This window comes from Paramisgurnus dabryanus, chromosome 17, assembly GCF_030506205.2.
Source record: "Paramisgurnus dabryanus chromosome 17, PD_genome_1.1, whole genome shotgun sequence".
Taxonomy (NCBI): domain Eukaryota; kingdom Metazoa; phylum Chordata; class Actinopteri; order Cypriniformes; family Cobitidae; genus Paramisgurnus; species Paramisgurnus dabryanus.
Genome location: NC_133353.1, coordinates 13,780,186 through 13,803,532, shown reverse-complemented (window position 1 = coordinate 13,803,532; position 23,347 = coordinate 13,780,186). Strand labels below are relative to the sequence as shown.

Here is a 23,347-nt window from a genome sequence, read left to right as displayed (position 1 = left end):
ATAAGATGCATAAAACACACAGCACAACCACAGAGATGGAAGTAAAGATAGAAGAAGATAGAGAGACATAAAGGAACAGAGGAGGTTGAAAGCTGAAAGACCTTCGGAAGAGGAGGCAGGTTTATATGCTTGCTTTAGGCAGTCATCTGGATCGTCATCTAGAGAGCTGAGAGCATTCAGCTGTCTCACAATCTCTGCAAACAGCAGACACACAATCAATACACATTCAAACACGCACTCTAACCTGCGGAAACAGCAATGCAAACTGTAATGTAGTCACAGATAGAAAACATATTGAGAGAGAGAGAGAGAAAAAGAGAGAGAGGGAGAGAGAGAGAGAAAAAGAGAGAGAGGGAGAGAGAGAGACTCCGCTCTAACAAACTGTGAAAAACAGATCGGACAGCATCGCTTTGCCAACAAAGAGATTTCTAAATCCATACAATGAATAAACAAGTCAAGCATTTCCATAGTAGTTCCATACATACACTTAAATAGGGATAAAGGCACAAGAGACTGAGCTGAACAAAAATAAACCTATTAACATATGCACATCATATAATAAGAAATAAAAAGTTCACAAAAATTTGAAATTAAGATAAAGCCTGCAAATGAGGAGCTAATAAATACACTATAATCAAAAGATGGTTGAACAGAACAGATGCAACCACAGCCTTAAAGGAATATTCAATTTTCTTAAAAGAAAAATCCAGAAAATTTACTCACCACCATGTCATCCAAAATGTTGATGTCTTTCTTTGTTCAGTCGAGAAGAAATTATGTTTTTTGAGGAAAACATTGCAGGATTTTTCTCATTTTAATGGACGTTAATAGAGCCCAACATTTAATACTTAACTCAACACTTAACAGTTTTTTTTCAACTGAGTTTCAAAGGACTCTAAATGATCCCAAACGAGGCATAAGGGTCTTATCTAGCAAAACGATTGTCATTTTTGACAATAAAAATAACAAATATACACTTTTAAAGCACAACTTCTTGTTTAAATCCGGTCGTGATGCGCCAACGTGACCCCACGCAATACGTCATGACGTCAAGAGGTCACAGAGGACGAACGCGAAACTCCACCACAGTGTTTACAAGTGTTGAAAACGAGGACCGTTCATTGTTGTATGGGGAATGATGCTAATTAATGTCTTTGTGTCAGTTTATTGTTTACAATGGTCTGCAAATGTGCATTTTATATATGTAACACGTGACCTCTCTACGTCACTACGCATTTACGTTAGGTCGCGCTGGACCGGATTTAGACGAGAAGTTGTGCTTTAAAAGTGTATATTTGTTATTTTTATTGTCAAAAATGACAATCGTTTTGCTAGATAAGACCCTTATGCCTCGTTTGGGATCGTTTAGAGTCCTTTGAAACTCTGTTGCAAAAAACTGTTAAGTGTTGAGTTAAGTATTAAATGTTGGGCTCTATTAAAGTCCATTAAAATGAGAAAAATCCTGCAATGTTTTCCTCAAAAAACATAATTTCTTCTCGACTGAACAAAGAAAGACATCAACATTTTGGATGACATGGTGGTGAGTAAATTATCTGGATTTTTATTTTAAGAAAATGGAATATTCCTTTAATATGCATTAACATGTGCATAAGGACAAAAGAAAAAAAATTAAAATAGGAAAACTGCAGCATAAACATAAATGTCCAACACAAACCAAATTGACACCAGACAAAGATTCAGAAGACAACATGTACCAAATGATCATACTGTATGCACACAAAAGACACACAAATACATTTTTAGTTTATGACAGTCTAGTAATGTTAACTAAATATCTGACTTTTAAAACGTATACAAAACTGGAGTTATGGAAACAATAGAACAGAATAAAAGAATGAACAGATCATATCAACAAACAGAACAAAAATGAATAGAAGAGAATATGAAAAGTTTGGTTCCAAAACGTGATAAACGCCATTAAAAAAAAATTAGTTGTCACCAAAATCAGTATTGTATCTGGTAAGTATTAAAAAGTAAATTCTTAATTTTATGCAAAATCCAATGTCTGCCATGTTATTCTGTCATCTTTTGTCCCTTTTTTTCCAAACCGTGACAAACACCAGTCCTCCTTCTCCGCAGAATGCAATAAATCCACTCAACAAATCACAGCGCACCATTCCACGCATTGTAAACAATAAGGTCGGCGCTTTTGAACAAAAACAAAATAATACTTTTGATGGCATTGATAAACCTGTGGTGGTTTTCTGTGGCGGGGAAGAAACGTAAGCCATTAAAATCTAATAATTTGCACTCGAGCGAAGGAAAAATGACGACTGTTGCTAGTCATCAAACGACAGCATCAAGCTTCTGTCATGCTAACACATTGACCCCAGGGGATCTTATGAAAAACTTTCCATTATTTTACTTGTAGTTAATGAAAATCGAGCAGGACCAAAACATTTTACAGCTGATCGCTGTCATAAAAGTTCAGCGACTATGTCCCAAGGATGACAGCAGCAATGACAGTGTTCTTAATATGACAAAGTAAGTGTTTTGATTAATGCCATTAATGTTTTTTAATCAGTGCACTACTAGTCAACTAAATAAATATAACATGGAAAAGATGAATGCACATTTATATATTAATTTAATAGATTTATAGCATTTTGAAAAAAAAAACTTCTGTAAAATAATAAAACAATCAGTTTTATAATATATCTTTGAAAATCAAATTATAGATTTACATTTTAAATGTTATAATAACCTAAAGATGCTATGTGAAAGTTTGTAACAGAAAATAGTGGTTTTCATATTGTCACTTTCTTGCTATAGAAAACACATTTTTAGTCAATATGGATGTGTTATGTTTTGGAACCAAACTCTTCATATATAATATACTTCAACAGAAATGTATAATAAAACTATGCATGATGTAAAAAAAATGCATTCTACTGCCTTTCTACTGCTCTGTATCATTGGTAATACAAAAAATATGGTTTTAATTGAATGAAAAAAAATAAAAAATAAACAGAACAGAAAAAATTTAAAGAAATAAAACAGGTCTGTGGTGGTATTGAGTGTGTACAGAAACTCAGATTCACCAGCAAATAAATTAAAACCAATAATTTATCTTAATGACTGAAATTGAATGTATCTCACCTGTGATCTTGGCAGCCTTCTCCTCCTGGTTCACTCTGTTCTCCTCATCTTCCTCATTCTCTTCCTCAAAATCATCCAGATTGCCGATATCAGCCTGCTTCATACTCATCAGACTGGCCAGACTCTGCATGTCTTCATCCCTACGAAGAGGAAAAACAAAAATAAAGTCAGTTTGACCACTTTTATTGTGCTTTGCTCTCTAATTTTGTAAAATGATGGAAAGGGTGTAACAGTCTTCTCATTTTGTTTTCAACATATAACATTTTTGGTTGAACTATATCCTTATCAGATCTCTTTATAAGCTACGGCTGCATCATGCTTTTACACAAAGGGTCTTTAAAATATAAATTATTCATTTAGCCTTTCATCTTCACAAGAGAGACTGTGCTTTTGCGCAAAAGGTGTTTTTTACATAGAAGCAGATGGATGGAGGGAAATAAAGAATGTGTAATGTGGAGGGAAAGAAAGAGGACGTGTAAAGGAAATGCCCTTCATGGTCCTGCTCATAAGAAGCAGTGCAATACGGACATGCATTCCAGCCAGGGCATTCACAAGCACCATGAGATAACAGCTTCAGGATTAACTCTCTCCCTCCCAACGTCTCTTTCTTTCTCGGTCTATCTCACACTTCTTTATGAATGCGTTTCAGTCTGTGTTTGGCAGGCATGGAGCTTATTTGAACTTATGTAATGGGGTTTATTTGTGTGCTTCTGACATCATTCCCGAAGGTTAAGAACGTTACACTTCTGCCCGTAACCTCTGTCACACACACGTGCTAAAAAATCCACACAGATACACACATATCTCATAGCGCACAACGGTGAAATCACATACAGTACACGCTTTATGCTTCCTTTATTTAGAGGCAGACTGAGATCAGAAGGTAAAAAAGAGGGACACATGGGTATTGCGAGCCGAGTGAAGGACAGATATAACCATTCTCAAGACCAGCAGGTGGAAATACTCTATCTGCCTTCTGTTTGCATTGACAAACATGGCAAAAAGCAACGGCTCAGGACTGTAGTGAAGCTCCCCGCTGAGATTTGATTGCTTTTTAATCTACGCCACGTGAATAAGAGGTAAAATCTCGAAAATGTGCTCAACTGCTCTCTGGGTATTTTCTCATCAGCGGTGTCCCTACACAACAAACATAGGACTTAAGAAAAAGTTGCTCACAAAAAAAAACTAAAGACTTTATACTGTTATTTTGTCAGTGGAATATAAGTCAATACTTTCTTGCTGTACAATTACAACTCATGGTGACAAAAGACACTCCAGCTTATAAAAGGAGCACAAAAAACATCATAAAAGCTTGAAATATTCAAAATGTGCTACAAGACAAATTTAAATATGGATAGTCAATGATAAAATGCACCTCTACCAAAGTCTGTATCTAGCACATGTCCAGATTAAAGAAGACATTTCACAAGACTTTTTTAAGATTTAAAATAAATCTTTGCGGTCCCCAGAGTACGTATGTAAAGTTTTAGCTCAAAATACCATATAGATAATTTATTACAGCATGTTAAAATAGCCACTTTGTAGGTGTGCGCAAAAATGTGCCATTTTTGGGTGTGTCCTTTAAAATGCAAATGTGCTGATCTATGCACTAAATTGCAGTGCCGTGGTTAGATTAAGGGGTGGTATTATCCCCTTCTGACATCACAAGGGGAGCCAAATTTCAATTACCTATTTTTTCACATAGTTGCAGTGAATGGTTTACCAATACTAAGTCATTGGGTTGTTCTTTTTCACATTTTCTAGGTTGATAGAAGCACTGAGGACCCAATTATAGCACTTAAACATGGATAAAATCTGATTTTCATGATATGTCCTTTTTAATACACTTTTCATGGACATTACAGACTTAATATTGTTAAGTCTGTAATGACTTAACAAAGACTTGTTGTTGTTTTTTGTAAGAAACTAATACAGGCTTGGTACTATGACATAAGGGTGGTTACAAGTTGACGGACATTTAATATTTATGAAAATTATCCCCTTAAAGAATCATAAAATATAAACATAAATCAGCAAACATTGCTTCAATCCAATTTAGATTTCCATTCAGTTTAATTCAGGAAAATAAGGTGTGTGAGTCCCACACTGGTTAGTACAAGAACCTCACAAAGGTTCAATTTAAGACAGGATGAAATTATAGGGGAAGAGTGAGACAGGAAGGGTGAAAGATAGGAACAATGGGGGAAAGATACAAAGAAAGAATGTTGTGAATGTTGGTCACTCCCCATCACTGAAGCAAGAGGAATGAAAAAGTGATAGACACACATAGGATAAAAGAAGATAATTGTATCACAGTACAAAGTGTGGCCATTTTCTTAATGCATCCTGGCAGAATCAAGCCTTTGGCAGAAGCAATTTTTATTTGTGTTCCCATGCAATAAAATCCATAACCGGGTGTGGCATGAAGTGAACTACAAAAAAATGTAAGACAATGGGGAGAAGACATGAGGTTAATTTTTAAGGGAAAAAAAGAGATTAATTAAAGTACCAGTGATTGCACTGGTTTTGGAGGGGTGGGTGTAGTTACTTGTTGAGGGGTAGTGAGTGATTCTTACGTGGCTTTGCCTTCTCTCAGAAAGATACAGGACAGAGAGAACTGCAGCGTTGCTGAAACTACTTTTTTGGAGAGTGGTTTAAACTTGAGCTTGACGTCCGTCTGTGTGGGCATAGCGCTGGCGTACTGCTTCATATTAATGCAGCTGGTGGCCAATGCTTTCCGACGGCCCGATGGAGACTCCTGAAACAGAGAGAATTTATAACACATTTTATTCTATTGCTACCATTTGAGAAAAAAAAATGAGGTAATCTTACAACACCAATGTGTTTTAATAGCTTTTAAAGCTATGCTTACATCAGATTAAAAATAATACGAGGGCATTTAAAAGTAATAAAAAAACATGTAAAACGAATGAATGAAAAGATTTAATGAAAGCCACTAATCCTCACACCTACTGGTAAAACCACCTGTTTTAACATGTACAGAGCCCACACGCAAACACAACACAAACACATCTGGGAAAGAAGATGCTGGAGCCTGTACATACAAGTTTAGATTGACGGTCTTAATTGATCAGGAACTCTTGGTGTGGTGGAATTTCGTCTTAACCAGAATGCTGAGAAATTCCAAATGGTGTAAAGCGAGTTGAGGCTTTATTTTCCAAAGATTAGCAGGCATATAATGTTAAGTCAAACCATTTTGTCTGACCAAGAAAGAATCTTTGGTGTTTTTTAGCAACAAAATTTGAATAATTAAACTAAATCTTAGTTAATATCAATAAATCAGAAAGCCCCTGTGTCATAATGGTCAATAGCACCCCCTTTAGGTCAAAAAGCAAGAGTAGTCTGAAGAGATTAGACATTTTGCTACATGATGTCATCAGGTATATTTTAAAGAAAATTTAAAACAAAATCAAGCCCCTGTGTGCACTCTCAGAAATAAAACATATTGAATTCAGCTTGAATTCAGCCTGCGTGCATATGTAGAGAGACCATGTACAGATCTCCAGATAAAAATCTTGCTTACAGGCGCATACGTGTATGTGTGTTTGCATGTATCAGTGGTCCCGTAGGTAAAGAAAAGCCCTTATCAGAGCAGTCTCAGGAAGATTGAGACCCAGAGAGCTGAAGAGTGACTCTATTTTCGTCTCAGATAAGCCCTGATACAGCCAAACACACACACAAAATTCACCGAATCACAAGGCCCACAAACGCTGATGCTTATTTCTGGTTTGTTGAAGGTGATCTGATCAGCTGACCGCCTCCAGAAGATGCCATCAGAGGTGCTGAAGAAGAACATTTCCAACGACTTAAACGCAGGCAGAGACATTAAAAGCCCAAGTACCGAGCTGATGAAAACAACAGTGCTGCCTGATCCTGCCAATCTCACACCCAGACAAATTACCCACAATCCCCCACTCCAACTGGGACAGGAGACGGCCCTCACGACTTCTTCAGTAAATGAAAGCGATAAAAGAGGAAAAAAACACGTCTGAGATTCAAAACGGTTTGCAGTCGAAACCACTTGACATTTGTGTTGACATTTGAGACCCTGTTGAATCGGTCGGAAATACAGCATGTCATCCCTGAAGAATCCAGCGCTCCAAAGCGCGTCTTATCGCTGAGATTATGCACTGGCATTATACCGAACTAATAGTGCATGTAGGTCCTTTATGAATGAATTTCAAAATGCATCAAACACTTAAGAAGGATTTAGTCCTTCTCCGAAAAAATACTTAAGAATATGCAAATACGCAAGAAAGAATTAGGTTTAACAGATTTGACGAGCGCAAACAATAAGGGTGTTCTTTTCCCTGGCTGCCGGTGTCAATCAGAACCCCAGATTACCGTCCAGGGTTGTGACAATGTGTAAAATGAAAAGAGACAATAATACACTTTTAATTTATCAAAGGGATATGACTATCAATATGCAGCTATTGTACCCACAGAATCACTAAATACCTAGCTGAGAGGGGATTTTAAGGTGCCCGAATGGCTGAATGCTGCCCCCTGCTGGTCCAAGTAGGGCTTCTTACACATCTAAAACAAACGCAGGCCACATTACTAAAGCACCCCTTACATACATACACTCAGACATAGCCTTGTACTGTACTGTAAGGTCATAGTTATTGTATCAAACTTGGCAGGAATTAAATCATACAAACAGGAATCTAAATGATACAAGCACACTATATGCTTTTTATTGCAATTCTATATACAAAGCAATAAATCAAAAACAGATTTTTTTTGTTTTTACGAACTCTAAAAGATATTCCACAGACAAAGAACTAGACAATAATTAGAAACCACATGAAAAAGCTTTTCCTGTTTGTGTTTGACACTTTTCTGGAACCTTTCCATAGGCCCTGTGGTAAAGCCATGTTTGGGTTATATACCGCTTTTCTGTGCATCACAGACATGTTTGTTTGCAGCCTGTGCTTGAACGTTTGTTTTGTTAACATGATAATTTAGCAGTGGCAGGAAGCATGTCAGACGACATTTCAATTGAGAAAAATATTATTCAGTATTTCCCATCTGTGTGTCAGAAACACCACCAAATCCCTGCAGGCTATCACACCTAAATTGAACCTCAAACTTCCTTTGACTGACATTTTCTGGAAGTGAGAAGAAGAGAGGGGTGTGACGGGGAAGAGAGGGGTGTGACGGGGAGCTTCATGTACTCTAGGGTGTTTATGTGTGCGGTTTCTTAGGCGGGTGGCAGTCCCAGCTGTCCCAGTATTGATCCACAGCTGGTGCAAGTATGGGGGGTTAGGACTGTGTGATTTTCTTTCCAACACACACACAAAATAGAGGGAGAGAATAAAAAGAAAGGAAGATGCTGGGTAAAAAGTTAATTATAAGTAATTAACTTCATTAAAATAAACTATTAGTTTAGCAGAGCTATTGAAAATGAAATGTGTTGTTTTATGAGCTCATAGATTTGGTGAATGTAGTAAATATATAAAAAGCTAATCAAACAAGTACTGATTTAGAAAAATTGCAGTTTTCCTTATACAAAAATAGGAAGGTTTGCATTTTAGGTGTGTGCAAATCTCCAGTTAAAATAAATGATGTAAATAGTTTAAAAATGAATCAATCTGTCTCCTCTAAATGAGAAGCATGAATTGTTTAAACTCATAATTGAGGGTGTTTGTCAAGAAATGGGCCAAAACAGGCTTTTCGGTCAATAACGCGTCTTTCTTCATGAATGCAGAGCTGAATATAAATATATAAAAGAACAAAGAAAAAACCTGATGGATGACAATTTCGGTTGGCATCACAGAGGGCCTATTTCTGTCTGTCATCACTCTTCTGTTGTGATTCAAATGTGATTTCCCCAACTATCAATGAGTGACACACACACACACGCAAGCACACACGCACGCACACACGCACACACACAGAGATTAGGGGTAGTGTCATTATTTGCAGGAATTGTGTTACTGAGGGTAGGGCCGGTGGCTGGGGATTGCCATTGTTCCAGCTCAACATAAAAGACGAGCAGTCAACAGACCAAGACTTATGGAAATCAAAAATAATACCAGCCACCAAAATAATAAGAGCGCAAAACAATAACAGGCCCATTATAAAAGAGGGAAAGAGACGATGCCAGCTTAATACCTTCAGAGAGAGAGAGAGAGAAAGAGAGAGAGATCACATAAAGCTTTGCTCGAATACTGGAGATGTTGTTTCCGCATCATACCCACGCTGGGACATCGCCTGGCACCTATCAACACAGAAAACCATAACAATAGACAACAGAAAATAAATCTCTCTACACAACCCATCAAATCCATGACCTAGAGTCTGTTTCAGCTTCTGATGAAGGACATCCATCTAACTCTCCAACAATAACTCTTAAAACAAATGTCATATACACCCGACCTGATAAAACATCATGTGGTATATACTAACCAAATATTTAAGACAAAGAAGTGCAATGCTGCCAAGTAAAAAAGCAGCATTGAAATAAATATAGCACTCACTGAGTAGCATTCATGACAGATTTGAAGCCAAAACTGTCATTTAGACAGAAGACAATACAATCCTCTTATTTCTGCAGTGGGAAAATAAACATCTAAATGGGCCACATCATGGATCAAACACAAATTTGTTCGCAGCACCTGAGAGCCCCATGGTGAGGAGCAGAGAGTTTTTTTAAACTCGTCCTAGAGCGTTTGTTTGATTGGCACGAAATTCGTAATGAAGCATCTGGAGACACTCAAGAAAAAAATTATCCAAAAAGTTATGGTACACCAATCTGTTGTAGTATACCAGGTCAACGAATTTTACATAGAATGTGAAAAAAAGATGGCAATCAGGAACATACCTGTCAAATGTTGTTTTTCCCGCAAACCATTTTTCCTGGGATTCTCCAATATTTATAATTTAATTCCCCATTATCTCATTTAAATAATTTCCCGTATTTCAATCTTTCTATAAAAAAATCCAACTGGCCATATCTGATGTTTGCTACATTCACATCCGGTAAAGCAGACGGCTGTATATCTGTAACGTATCAATCAAACAACACCCGCCAATAAAAAAAAGAAGAAGCATTGAAAAAGAAGCAAAGCTTCCCAAGAGAGGTTGGTGGATGACAAGTCGCACACAAAGCTACAGCCACCATGCACAATTAGCATGCAGGTCTGGTCACTACCTGCGTACACCCTTATTTTTTAAATCCTGATGTTGAAAGTTATGGTAATTGTTTCGAGTCCAACAAACGCTGCAAAATAGCGCTTAAAAATACTGTAAATATCTCCGCGAGTGTTGTTCTGATCCATTTTAAACCAATTTTTTCAAAATTTCCATTGGAATTTTGCCAGATTTGACACAGTGATGTATAGGCAGAGTTTTGAGTCCACAAAACAAATGTGGTGTGCCTGTGCCACTGGTTGGTCTTATAATTGAACAAAACCTTTGACATCAAACATCTATATCGCTTTGTCTGAACATCGTAGAGACTTTGGTTCGTTTAGTGGGTTCGTTTTACTTGTGGCATAGAGTATATTAATTGATGAATGCCATTGTACCCCCTAGCAACCAAACGGAGTACCCGTTTAGCAAGACCTATATCTCTGCATCAGAACATCGTAGAGGGTGGACTCTTTTGACTCGTTAACATTATTGTAACATGTTTAGACCAGATTTTTGCCACGGCAAGCACCACTCACATTTTCTTTTGTTATCTAGATGTCCATGCTCCTCAAAAAGGGAGGGAGATATTTTTGTGAATTAAAACAGCTTTTTGCTGATAACCGTTGTATTATTTTGTCTGAAATCATACGATTTTCTTTATTTCTTTACACTGCTCACCCAAACTCTATTTTACTTCCTTTTGTGCCCTTGTTCGGCTTGACCCTGGTATTGCTGCTTGCAGCTATATTTTCATCTAAATCCATCTCAATTAAAAGTTCCTCTTAAATACTAGATATAGGCCAAAGAATGTAGGCCATCTCCAACATGCACACACATCACAACAGTGTACACCAGAGAGACAGCTAAACACACATACACACACCGGTGAAACAGATTTAATGGATTAACACACAGCTTCCCATTTTAAAGGTGCCAGCTCATCGGTTTCCACCTCATACACCCGCACGCACACATAGCTGTAATTATATCTGCAGCACTAACCTAAATTACCGTCCAGTGAGCCCATCAAAAGTATAAAGGAGACAGTTATCAGTACTGGTGGAAAAAGTGCTGAGTGTGTGTTTGATAAAAGAAACCCCGGGCATCATCTGTAATTCATGGACACCACACACAGACCTCAGTCCCACAACTTAGTACTGGATAAAACATTTTTACAGCAGATTAGGAGAGAAAGTATGTGTGTGTGTTAGAGGTCTACATGTGTCTACAAAAATTCCTACCCGAACGCGAAGAGACCCGTAAATGTGCTACACTGAACCAACCCGGACCCGTCTGTTATTTTGCTTTCGTTAGCTTTACTTCTTTGCTATTGTCTCTGTGCTCTTTGAGGGGAGTCTGCACTTTAGATATAACAGCAAGATAGTCAATTAATAATATTATTATAAAAATTGGAGAAGTCAGTGCAAAACGCGTGGTATGGCGGAATAAGTCTCAGGTCGGGTCCTGGGTCCTCAGGTCTTCCATGTAGACCTCGCTACAACTTTATACTTAAAATTACAACAATGCATTTTTGAAAGATTTTACATACACTCGACAACGCTGTCAAAAAGATCCCCATTTACACAAATCTGCGAAAATGAATAAAACGTTGTACTATGCATGCCAGGCTAGAAGATGGCAAGGTTACTTGTAAAGAAACACTGTGCACATTAGGGGTGTAACGGTTCGAATTATTTACGGTTCGGTGAGTATCAGAGTTTTAGGGTCACAGTTTTGGTACGTTTTGGTACACTTTGGTCACAACAGGCTTCTTTAAAAAAAAACTAAGCAGTTTTTAACTTCTGCCAAAATCAAAATGTTCACTTAAGAGCACTTGCATTAGTATACTGCATGTACCAACATACAGTGCACTTCAAAATGAACATAAAATAGCTTAGAACACTCGGTTACTTTTTGTATTCTATGCCACTATCTTCAAGTTTTTTCGCAAGAAGATCAGTTTGTTAACATTTAAACACAGAAGGCAATGTGTGCTGTTTCAGTCTCAACTGCGATCGTGTGCTATCAACAACACCCTTGCGCAGTGGCGAAGCCAGAAATGTTCAAGTGGGTGGGCCTTTATAAAACAGGGTGGGCAAAGCATAGAATGTACATAAATTGGGAGTGTTTACGCCCATGGCCGGCGTATATTTTTTTCCCCAATGTAAGTGCGGCTTTTTTCAAAACAGCCAGCAGCTGTCCATTTTTTCTGCGCTGTGGTCTAAAAATATTCAACTCTGGATGAAAAGCTTAGCTTGTCAATGGAAGTTCTCACACAGCCGTCCAATCACAGTGGGTGAAAGGGCGGGACTAATATCACAACAACCAACCGGCTCACAGCTCAAGTATCACAGCAACCAAATCGCTTGGCTGAAAAAACAGCTGGCATTTGGCGTCCTCCAGGCGTTTTCAGCCGGGTTTAAAATCTTTGGTGCATGCTACCTAAGCCAAGTTACCTTAATGCCATGCAGGCAGCACAATGTTTCAAGGGGAAATTTATAAAACAACTTAAATAACCAACCAGCTTGTCTACATGGGCAGGTGGGGCTGTGCCTGTTTTATACAGTCTATGAGCAGTGTCTCACCAAATTATTAATCCACTTGAAAACACAGAACTCAACATAAACTGAATTAGTAACGGAATTAGTTTTTACGTTATTTACGTTGCGTGAACGTAGATCCGAACAATATGTCATTCCTCCTCAGCAAAATGCATGACGTGAAAGCGTCATAGGCTACGACAGATTCAACAGGTAGTGATTTTACTAAAGAACTCGTTCGAAAGATTGTTATTTAATGAGACAATGGCCATCAAACAACATGGCGCAATACAAAATTGCATGTGTTGTCATTTAAGTGTAAATATTCCAACAACATTAAATCATACAGCCCCCTAAATAGTTGATTGGAGTAATACTCCTGACTATAAACTGTAAATAATAATGACACCACTATAAACATTAAGAAAATGTCTAAACTCACCATTACATGTCCTGTAGTCTGAGACGGGGCTTCTGGTTCATAATAACAAAGTCCAATATGATCATAATGTCCCTTCGCGCAAAGAAAAGCAGAAATACATTTCTCAGACGAGCATTTATCATCGATGAGCGTAACGTTATAGGTTTTTTATACAATATGTGGTGAAGAACAGTCTTTCAACACAGCATGAAGTCATTATCAACGTAATACGTGCTCGTTTCATTTTGTTGACGTTTGAAAAGATGTCCTCAGTAATCCAACATTTCCATGAGTGATGTAATAGTCTCCGTCTCCAAAAGTAAACAGGCATAAGCAGATGTCATTGTGGAAAGGTTGTTAAACTTGATGATTTGCGACTCGCTGTTTTCAAATTCAGTTCAATCGCGCGTAGGCGGAACTAACAATGACTGACGAATCATATTCAACGTTTCATGTTGACAAGCGTGTGCACCAATAGGGTAAAAGAAAACTGCGAAACTGACTGAACATGCAAACTTGCACTTAAATTTTATATTTTAATTATATTTATAATTGTATTACATATATGAAATTATAGTGTGATAAGACGTATATTCGTAGTACTAGTATTTATTTTTGTTAAATTATTTACACATTTCTCTGGAAAATGGCCTTCTGATTGGGTGGGCCACAACTCAAAGTGGGCGGGCCCAGGCCCGGCCAGGCCCACCCGTAGCTTCGCCACTGCCCTTGCGTCTTTTCTCCTTTGCTTGCGGCGCTAAACGGTCCGCGCCACACACGCGCACACACACAAACACACTGTGAGGTTGGCAACAGATTTGCATACTTTGAGTTGACTGGACAGGTACTCTCCCCTAAACACACGCAGAGCTTATTCAGAACCATACATTAGCGGTTTTATGCGTTGTTTTTTCACCAACTATATTAGAAATGCGTGGTTGAATCAAACACCGTGCGCCGTGGTGCACGTGCGTCCCGAACCGTGGGAGGATAATGGGACGATACGATTCTTTACCGAGAACTGTTACACCCCTAGTGCACATACAGTGCACTGTGGCACAGTTTTTTTGCATGTTTGTCACACTTTAATGTTTTAGATCATCAAACAAATGTTACAAAAGTAAACACAACATACAGTTTTTAAATGTAGGTTTTTATTATGAAGCGAAAACAAAATCCAAACACACATGGCCCTGTGTGGAAAAAAGTGCTTGCCCCCCATTAGGGCTGTCACTTTTCGTTCGAAAATCGAATGCACAATCGATCGGACCAACCAAAAAAAGTTTCGAAAACGAAAATAGGTAATCGATTTTACCAAATATGTACACTATTAATTTTTAAAGAATTAAACAATTAAAAATATAGACGTAATAAAACTCACAAACAAGCAGAAAAATAAAATGAAGAATTCCGAAAGTGAGGTAGGCGTTGCGAAAGCTAGACAGAAAATACCCAGCAATTTTACGCACCTATAGTTTCACGCTTTCAATCCCTGGATCTAGTGTTTTTCAAAGAAAATGGAGGACAACGTCAATGAACCTGCGCAACACGAGAGAGCGACGAAACAGACCTTACATGAGCCACCATTGCCAGCTGACAGCGAACCGCTTTTGTGGTGGAAGATTGACAGTACGACATACCCCCACCTTGCGCAGCTGGCAACGAAGTACCCGAGTTTCCCTGGGACATCAGTGCGGTCGGAGCGCGTCTTCTCAACAGATGGACATATAGTGAATAAAAAACGCTCTGGACCCCGAAAATTTTCATGATCAACTTGTTTTCCTAACCAATAATTTGTAATGGCCCTAGCCTTTTTGCGCATTTCATTATGCCTGCCTAGTGCCGCCTAAGTGTCTGTTACGTTTAATAAAAAAAACACACAGCCTGTTCTCAACTTCAAGTAAGTCTATTTAAAGTTTCGTTTTTGAACAATTGTTTGAAATGGATTGAATTTTATTTTAAATAATTTTTGAATTGCCTAAATCATAAATGCAGCCGGTTTGAAGCCTGCAGTAATGTTTTTTATTTATGTTATGGCAGCAGTCCACTCTGCATATTTTTTTCGAGAATGTTGCACTACTGTTGCTGTTTGTTATTCTGCACGAAACTTAATGACAAAAAATAAGAAATATTGCTGACTTGTGCGTTTCCAGCGCTCTCTTCACATTTGTCCGTTATTTGGCGTTGAAAATGGAAACGTCTTTTTAGACATGGAAAATCGATTTTACAATCGATTCAATGAACACTTATATATAAAAAATCGAAAATGATTTTTTCACAAAAGTGACAGCCCTACCCCCCATTAAAACATAATTTAACTCTGGTTCAGTTTCTCTAGCCACACCCATGCCTGATTCAAGAAATCACTTAGGACCTGTCTGACAAAGTGAAGTAGACCAAAAGATCCTCAAAATCTACACATCATGTTGAGATCCAAAGAAATTCAGGAACAAATCAGAAAGAAAGTCATTCAGATCTATCAGTCTGGAAAAGGTTATAACGGCACTTCTAAAGCTTTGAGACTCCAGCGAATCACAGTGGTGAACCTTTCTAGTAGCAGCCGGACAAACATAATTACCCCAAAAGCGGAGCAACAACTCATCCAAAATGTCACAAAAGACCCCACAACAACATCCAAAAAACTGCAGGCCTCGCTTTCTTCAGTTAATGTCAGTGTTCATGACCCCACCATAAGAAAGAGACTGAATAAAAATGGCCTGCAATGGCAGAGTTCCAAAACTAAAAGAACATCTCAGTTTTGCCAGAAAAGACCTTGATGATGCACAAGACTTTGGGCAAAATACTCTGTGGACTGACTTTACAAAAGCTGAACTTTTTGGAAGGTGTGTGTCCCATTACGTCTGGCGTAAAAGTAACACAGCATTTCAGAAAAATAACCAACAGTAAAATATGGTGGTGGTTGTGTGATGGTCTGGAGCTATTTTGCTGCTTCAGGACCTGGAAGACTTGCTCTAATAAATGGAACCATAAATTCTGCTGTCTACCAAAAAATCTTGAAGGACAATGTCCGGCCATCTGTTTGTGACCTCAAGCTGAAGTGAACTTTGGTTCTGATGCAGAACAATGATCCAAAACAAACTAGCAAGTCCACGTCTAAATGGCAGAAAAAAACAAAATGAAGACTTTGGAGTGGCCTAGTCAAAGTCATGACCTCAATCCTATTGAGATGCTGTGGCATGACCTTTAAAAGAGGGTTATGCTCGAAAACCCTCCAATGTGCCGGAGTTACATCAATTCTGCAAAGAAAAGTGGGCCAAAAATCCTCCACAGCGCTGTAACAGACTGCAAGTTATCGCAAATGCTTGATTGCAGTTGTTGCTGCTAAGGGTGGCCCAACCAGTTGTTAGGTTTAGGGGGCAAGCACTTTTTCACACAGGGCCATGTGTGTTTGGATTTTGTTTTACCTTCATAATAAAAACCTTCATTTAAAAACTGCATGTTGTGTTTACTTGTGTTATCTTTGATTAATATTTTAATTAGTTTGATCTATAACATTAAAGTGTGACAAACACGCAAAAAAAAAATCAGGAAGGGGACCAACTCTTTTTCTACACCACTATACACATTCTTCTACAGAGCAATATTAAACAGTTATTACATATTTAGGTTTTTTTGTAGTTATACAAAAAAATTACACTTCAAAACTGGACTCTAAAATCACAGTTGTTGTGTTTTGGTTGTTCGTTTTCACATGAACATTTTCACATGAACATTTTCACAGTTACTGGTTAAAAACCCTGTTGTGTAAACGGCCCCAAACACACCTCAGGACAGGTTCAAGACATCATGACTTGTTGGCATTCTTGTTGGATCTTTCATTTTCAGGTTGTCAGATTCTCTTTGATTTGACAAACAGTTTAAGAAATCAATCCTTTTCAAATAGACAAAAGTACTTTGAAGTAATAAATAGAAGAGTAGACAACAGCTGCCTGGGAGCTTTGCGAGGATGACCACAAATTGAAACGACTTATCTTAAAGAGACACTGGTTTTGTTGAACATATTTTATTCAGATCTCATTATGGCTTTTGATCTGTAGGCATCTTTAGATCAGACATGCTAAGTGTTTGTGCACCTGTCATGCTGTCATCAAATGATTATTATGGAAGTGTAGTCATGCAGGTTTTTAAGGTTGCATCAGTGTTAACTCTTCAGTTTTATGTCGTTTAAGAATGACATAATACTGAAGGTTTAATCCATCACACAGTATATGGTTTTAAAAGTGACTACTTGGTAACCTTGGTCAGACCCCAAACCTTTATTTTGTACCAAACTGATATTTGTGCCCTTCACCAAAGTATACTTCATAACGTTGCTTCTCATGCACCAGCTTAATACTACAACAAAAATAAGTTATTGTTAAAAGAAATAAAATCGAACAAAATAATAGCTCTGGAACACAGTGTATTAAGTGTTCGTGTTTCTAAAGGTGAATATAAGGGTGACCCATCCACCAGGTCCTATTTCCTTCATCATGTTTATCTTTCGTTTTCACATACTGAAACAAGCAAAGCAAAACATAACAAAAACAGCAAAATGAAGTCATGCTAGCTAAAGAAAAATAAAAACAAAAGGATTAGAGCTTTGAGTGTGTGTGCACTTGTCTTGGTAACAGCACCACACTAATCAGACGACAATGACAGAACATTTAATGACTAGAAGAAAATTTCACTCTTTACTTTCTATACAAGAAGTCAAGAAGTAGTCCATTATGTTTCTATTCTATTTTATGCTGTTTTATATTGTTTTTTTCCTAAGTACTAAGTACAGGAATAAATATGAATATAGATAAAATTAAATAAGAGAAAATGTGCCTTAGGGAAAGAGAGAGAACTAGAGAGCTATACAAAAAGAATAAGAGGGGAGAGGGAGAGGCACACCTGGGTTAAAGCTTGTGGATAAATATTTGGCTTTGAGGAATATTTTTAAAAGCACAAAGGTCTGACTCCATCAGCAGGCACCATCTTAAGAAGAAACAGAAAAATAAATATGCCAGAGATGTGGGGAACAAGATAGAAAATGGAATGGATGCGGGGATAGAAGGTGATAAAAATGATACTTGGCAACTACGAAAAGATGGTGAAAGAGATAGAATTGAACAGGCGAAGATGAATAAAGAAACATGACATTATAAACGCTATCAGAGTTGAGACTCCTGCACAAATGCCCAAAAGAATTGTACGTTTTTTCCAGTAGTTTATGAATACTAAATAGGCACATTACAATTTAATTTACAAAGACTGCATTTACAATTTCAAGATAATATAAAAACTCAAAGCGGATAAATTGGACTGCCTAAATGTAAAAAAAATTAATGCATCACTTTTTCTGAAAATTACAATTTAAGAATTCCTTTTGATTTCCAGATTTCCCATGACAGTGAAAACCATGTAGTGAGGGCATGCCACATCTGATATTACAGCTCCAAAAAACCAAAACAATGCCATAAGGATATGCAGCGGACAACATGCAGCGTCCCAAGAGAGTTGCAGCTTTGTGTGCAGCACAGTGACCTTAGAACTAAAAGCTTAAACTAAAGAAAGAGCGAAGAAACAGATTAACACACAAAATGTTTGTGTGTACATATTTGCTTCCAAAGTGTCATTTCTTTAATGACAGAATGAACTTGGATGGCACGTTCCTTGCAAAAACCTAAAGATCCATAAATTGGACTTCTGGACTATTAAACTTCAGTCTGTTTGATTTATAAGCTTGTTTCCTCATGGAGACCTCAAAATGTCCCCACAAGGTCACAAATATACTGGTATTCCTATCTTGTGGGGACAATTGGTCCCCACAACGTGATAATTACCAGGTACCCACACACAAACACACACACACGCGTGTTCAGTGACTTGCCTTAAATTACTTTCTTTTTACTTATCTTTTTCAAGAAAAACTATTAAATAGTAATACGTTTTTGTGAAAATACAATACATATAGCACTTGCACTGGTAATGCACAAAGATATGAGACACTAAATTCTGTCTGAAAGTAAAAATACTAACTAAAGTAAAAAAACACTAAATGTGAAATGATCTGACTTCAAAAGGATTTAATGTTAATGCCGACTGATGGGGGATAACCATAACAGTTTTCAGCCTAGTGTGACCAGATTTTTGGCTTAAATTTCAGTCCAGATCTTTAACTTGCATCACTAGTGTTTAATATTTATTTTATTTTATAGTTTAGAATTATTTTTAATAAACCAAAACACTAAATTATCTTCTACATTCCGTATGTAGATAAAATAACAAAATATGTCAGTTGTGTTCTATTTGGCATAAATTAATACTCCATTAAAACTCCTCAACGCGTAATAGGATGCGCACTCAGTCAAAAATGTATTAAAATTCGCCACAAAGAAAGCACAGGTTAATATTCCACTGGAAGTGAAACCCATGTGGCTGTGATCTTATGTATTAAAGCAAAGCAGCAATAACATTTCAGAGGTGGTTACATTCAGTTCAGATTAATCCCTGAAGAGACACACAAACTTTTCTATTTCATTCTCCACACCAGCTTTGCTTAACATGCCTGGCTGGGTGGCTGAATTATTCTGTGTGGTCTCCAGAGAAGCACGGGACCAGGGGCAGCATGTAGACCAGTAGCCCACGTAATGTACTCCCGACTCAGGCACAGGGCCACAGCGAAGGACCCCTGGGCAGATGAGAAGTGAGGTGGAAATGACTTTAAATGTTTTGGACAAAGTACACAAAAGACAGAACATCATCAAAAAGAAAAGGAGAGAAAGAAAAAGTTGATTGAATGATAGAGGGAGAGAAAAATGGGTCTGGAATTTGAAAATGAAATTCTTCTGTGCACATTAAATAGTGCTAGCTTAGTCAGATAGCGTCTACTTCAAAATGCAAAATATACGTTAGCAGCCAATGTTAATCGCTAACGGTTTGGGACAAATATGATGTTATTTAATGTTAAATATGTGAGTGGCGCTCTGTGCTGCGACAGGGATTTTAGCAACTTTCTGAGTCGTAGCTGGGCGCTGCGGACAGGCACCACCCGTCGGCGCCGGTGTGCGTATACTAATAGAAAACAATGTGTCCTTTTTTTTAGAAGAGCGCGGCACGGCGCTGAGCTGCGCGTCCGGTGTGTGACCCCCTTAAGTCAGAATTTGAACACAGACTGAGACACAGTCAAGCTCAAAATAAAATAACCAAATGAAAATATAATCATGCTTCTCTGAAAAAAAATTCTCTCTTTTCTGTTATTTCATTAGGTTAAGAGTTAATGACTGTTTACTTTCTTCTCTACACCACTTAAGTTACTATATTCTCAGCTGCACCTTACTGTGCGTTCACCCCGCCACCACCGAGAGCGACAGAGTGGCCGGAAGTTTTCAATAATAGCCAGTGCGAGTTCCGACATGGCGCATCTTGGACGATGTATGCGTGGAGGAGAGTTGAAATCAACGTAACTTTATGGTAATGAGCTATGACATGGTTCGGTGGTGAACCAATCGGAAGGTAAAAAAAATTTGGCGACATTCAATCGGAAGACAGAAAAGGATTCCAGAGAATGCATTTGAGCAACAGAGCGTCCACTCTTCTTTTTCTATAGCATTGTTGGCAGGGCAGCCAGAGCATCGGCGGCGGTGTGAATGTACATTAAGGCCTGCCCTTCGAAGGGCATTCCCCTCGATGTGTAAAGGTACATTCACATTATAAGCGACTTTGTCGCTGTGTGCCGCTCGTCTCTTTCAAAAGAGGTTTTTCTAAATCTGGTTTTCATAAACAAATGAGTACCGTCCACTCCAGTAACTGACGAGAGACGGATGACGTGAACTCCACTGCTTCGTTCTCATTAGTTGCTCCCGAAAGTAGCTCATAAAACATTTCACATCTTTAGCCGCATTCAGACAGCCAGCGACTTTCTTGCTGTGTGTCGCCCGTCTTTTTCAATGAGTCGTTTCTAAATCTGCTTGTCATAAACAAATGAGTACCATTCACTCCAGTAACTGACGAGAGAAGGATGATGTGATCTCCACTGCTTCATTCTCATTGGTAGTCAATCCCAAAATTCGCTCAACATTTGCATAAAGTTAAACTTTTCTTAACTTTCTCACGTCGCTGGACACGCCCATACGGTCGCCAACGATCACTTTCGCTCATGCCGCTGGAAGTCCCCAAGTTTCCATTGAACTGAATGAGATTGCGTCGCTCTGCTACTGCTGGTCGCTGGCTGTCTGAATGGGGTGTCAGTCGTGCAACTGGGCACGCCCAATCCAGGCGCCAATGGTCACTGACGCTACTGCCGATGGAAGTCGCAGAGCTTCCATTGAAATCAATGAGATTGCGTTGCTATGCTAGTCTGAATGCAGCTTAAGTGTTATTGAAAGTGTTGTTTGAAACTCCACTGACGAACAAACAGACAGACCAAATGTTAACTTGACAATGTCCTTTGTCTGCAAAAAACGCAACACTCCGTTGTTGCAAATAAATATTATCTTTTATATTTTTGGTCAAATGTTGTTGAATTAAGTCTCAATTTAAATTGCTCTATTACACTTTGCTTGGCATTTAACAACGTAAATAGTCTATAAATAAACATAGTAGATTCCAACAAACTAAACTAGCTTATGCTGCCTTTTGACTGCCTTTTAATCATTTTTTCTGACAGAATGTATGGCATTAAAATAAAGATTTATATTACTGTTGCTATTGCATCTTCCTTTCCAGAACAATTAAATATTTATTAAAGATTTTGTTTCAAAATGTTCTATTGCTGTGACATAATGTCATGTATAGTAATAAAATAAAACAAACTGAATTATTCTACCTACATTTGTATGTTAACGTGTAATTTCCTTCCATGCCCTTGGCATGTACCATTCACTAACAGACAAAAGGGTCCTTTGTAAAGGGATTCAGGTGTTCACTTTGTAATATCAAAAGGCTGTCCTCACGCAGTTTAAAATTTGCCCCGAGTTTCAAAAATTGAAACCTTAAACAAGCATAAAAAAATTTCTACAGTCAGTCACATGCTGCCCTCTAGTGGCTGGAGGACATATCCACAAGCATTGTTTGTGTATCAAATTAGTTTACTAGTTTGGAAAAATCTTTCATCATTTACACGCCATCATTTTAACAAAAATCCACTAGAGCATAACAACTCATTTTATTTAGCTCTGTTAATCATATAAAACTATTATATTTGGAATATATCATTCAGATTGTATGGTGATTTTATTGATGCTTCTTGAAACAATACATTATTAAGGAATATCCACTTATTGTAGGGTAAAAAGCTTAATACCAATTCATTACAATCCCTCTTACTTATGGCAAAGATAGGCAATGACAGAATTTATTTTGGATGACCTATTCCTTATTCGGGTGCTAAAATGTACTAAAACATAAACAGTTATCAGATTATCACCAAGAACTCTGTAGAAATAAACCTGAACACAAAAGACACTGAACGCAAAACTTAAAATGAGTGTGAGTTTTTCCCTCCTCGCACACACACACACACACACACACACACACACACACACACACACACACACACACACACACACACACACACACACACACACACACACACACACACAAAGAAATGTTTGCCAAATAGGGCAGCTTTGATGTCAGTCTTTCTTGGAATGCTCTCTTCTCCTCACCGGCCTTTATACTCCTCTCTTTCTATCCCTTTCTCATTCTTTCTCCCATTTCCCTCAAGTTTCTCACAGCAGGCCAGAGCACATGTCAGAGCAATCAGAGGGAAAGAATTTTTAAGTTAATTTCCAATTAAGCAGAGGTGACAAGTATCTATAATGACAATAATCAAACAATTTGAATGAAAATTATTTTGCTATTCTTACCACAACAGAAACTTTACATAACTTAACAATATTGGTAATATCGTGTTTATGTCATTTCAACTAAAATAATTTATTATAAATGATTTTCACCGAAAAGTAAGTAGTAAACCTTATCTGTGGTCTGCAGGATGTTGGCTATTTAAAGATACTATGACAAAAAATACACTGCCAGTGTGTGTTTGATGAAGAGATATATTTGAAGGAGTGTCAGTGTTTGTGAAGGAAGGAATTTAGTATGTTTGTGGGAGGAT

General features: G+C 37.8%; 1 protein-coding gene across 8 annotated transcripts in view; it reads right to left on the bottom strand.

Moving 5' to 3' along the window:
- ehbp1 (EH domain binding protein 1) overlaps positions 1-23,347 on the bottom strand; it is a 145,312-nt gene that overhangs the window by 88,790 nt on the left and 33,175 nt on the right. For 5 of the 8 annotated variants that reach the window (XM_065255203.2, XM_065255204.2, XM_065255207.2 and 2 more), the window contains 3 exons: positions 5,697-5,878; positions 3,121-3,260; positions 102-194 (listed from right to left, as the gene is read on the bottom strand). In XM_065255203.2, coding sequence (XP_065111275.1) covers positions 102-194; positions 3,121-3,260; positions 5,697-5,878 — 415 coding nt within the window. The remainder of the gene's footprint in view (positions 1-101; positions 195-3,120; positions 3,261-5,696; positions 5,879-23,347) is intronic. The other 3 variants (XM_065255205.2, XM_065255209.2, XM_065255208.2) reach the window with 1 other exon arrangement.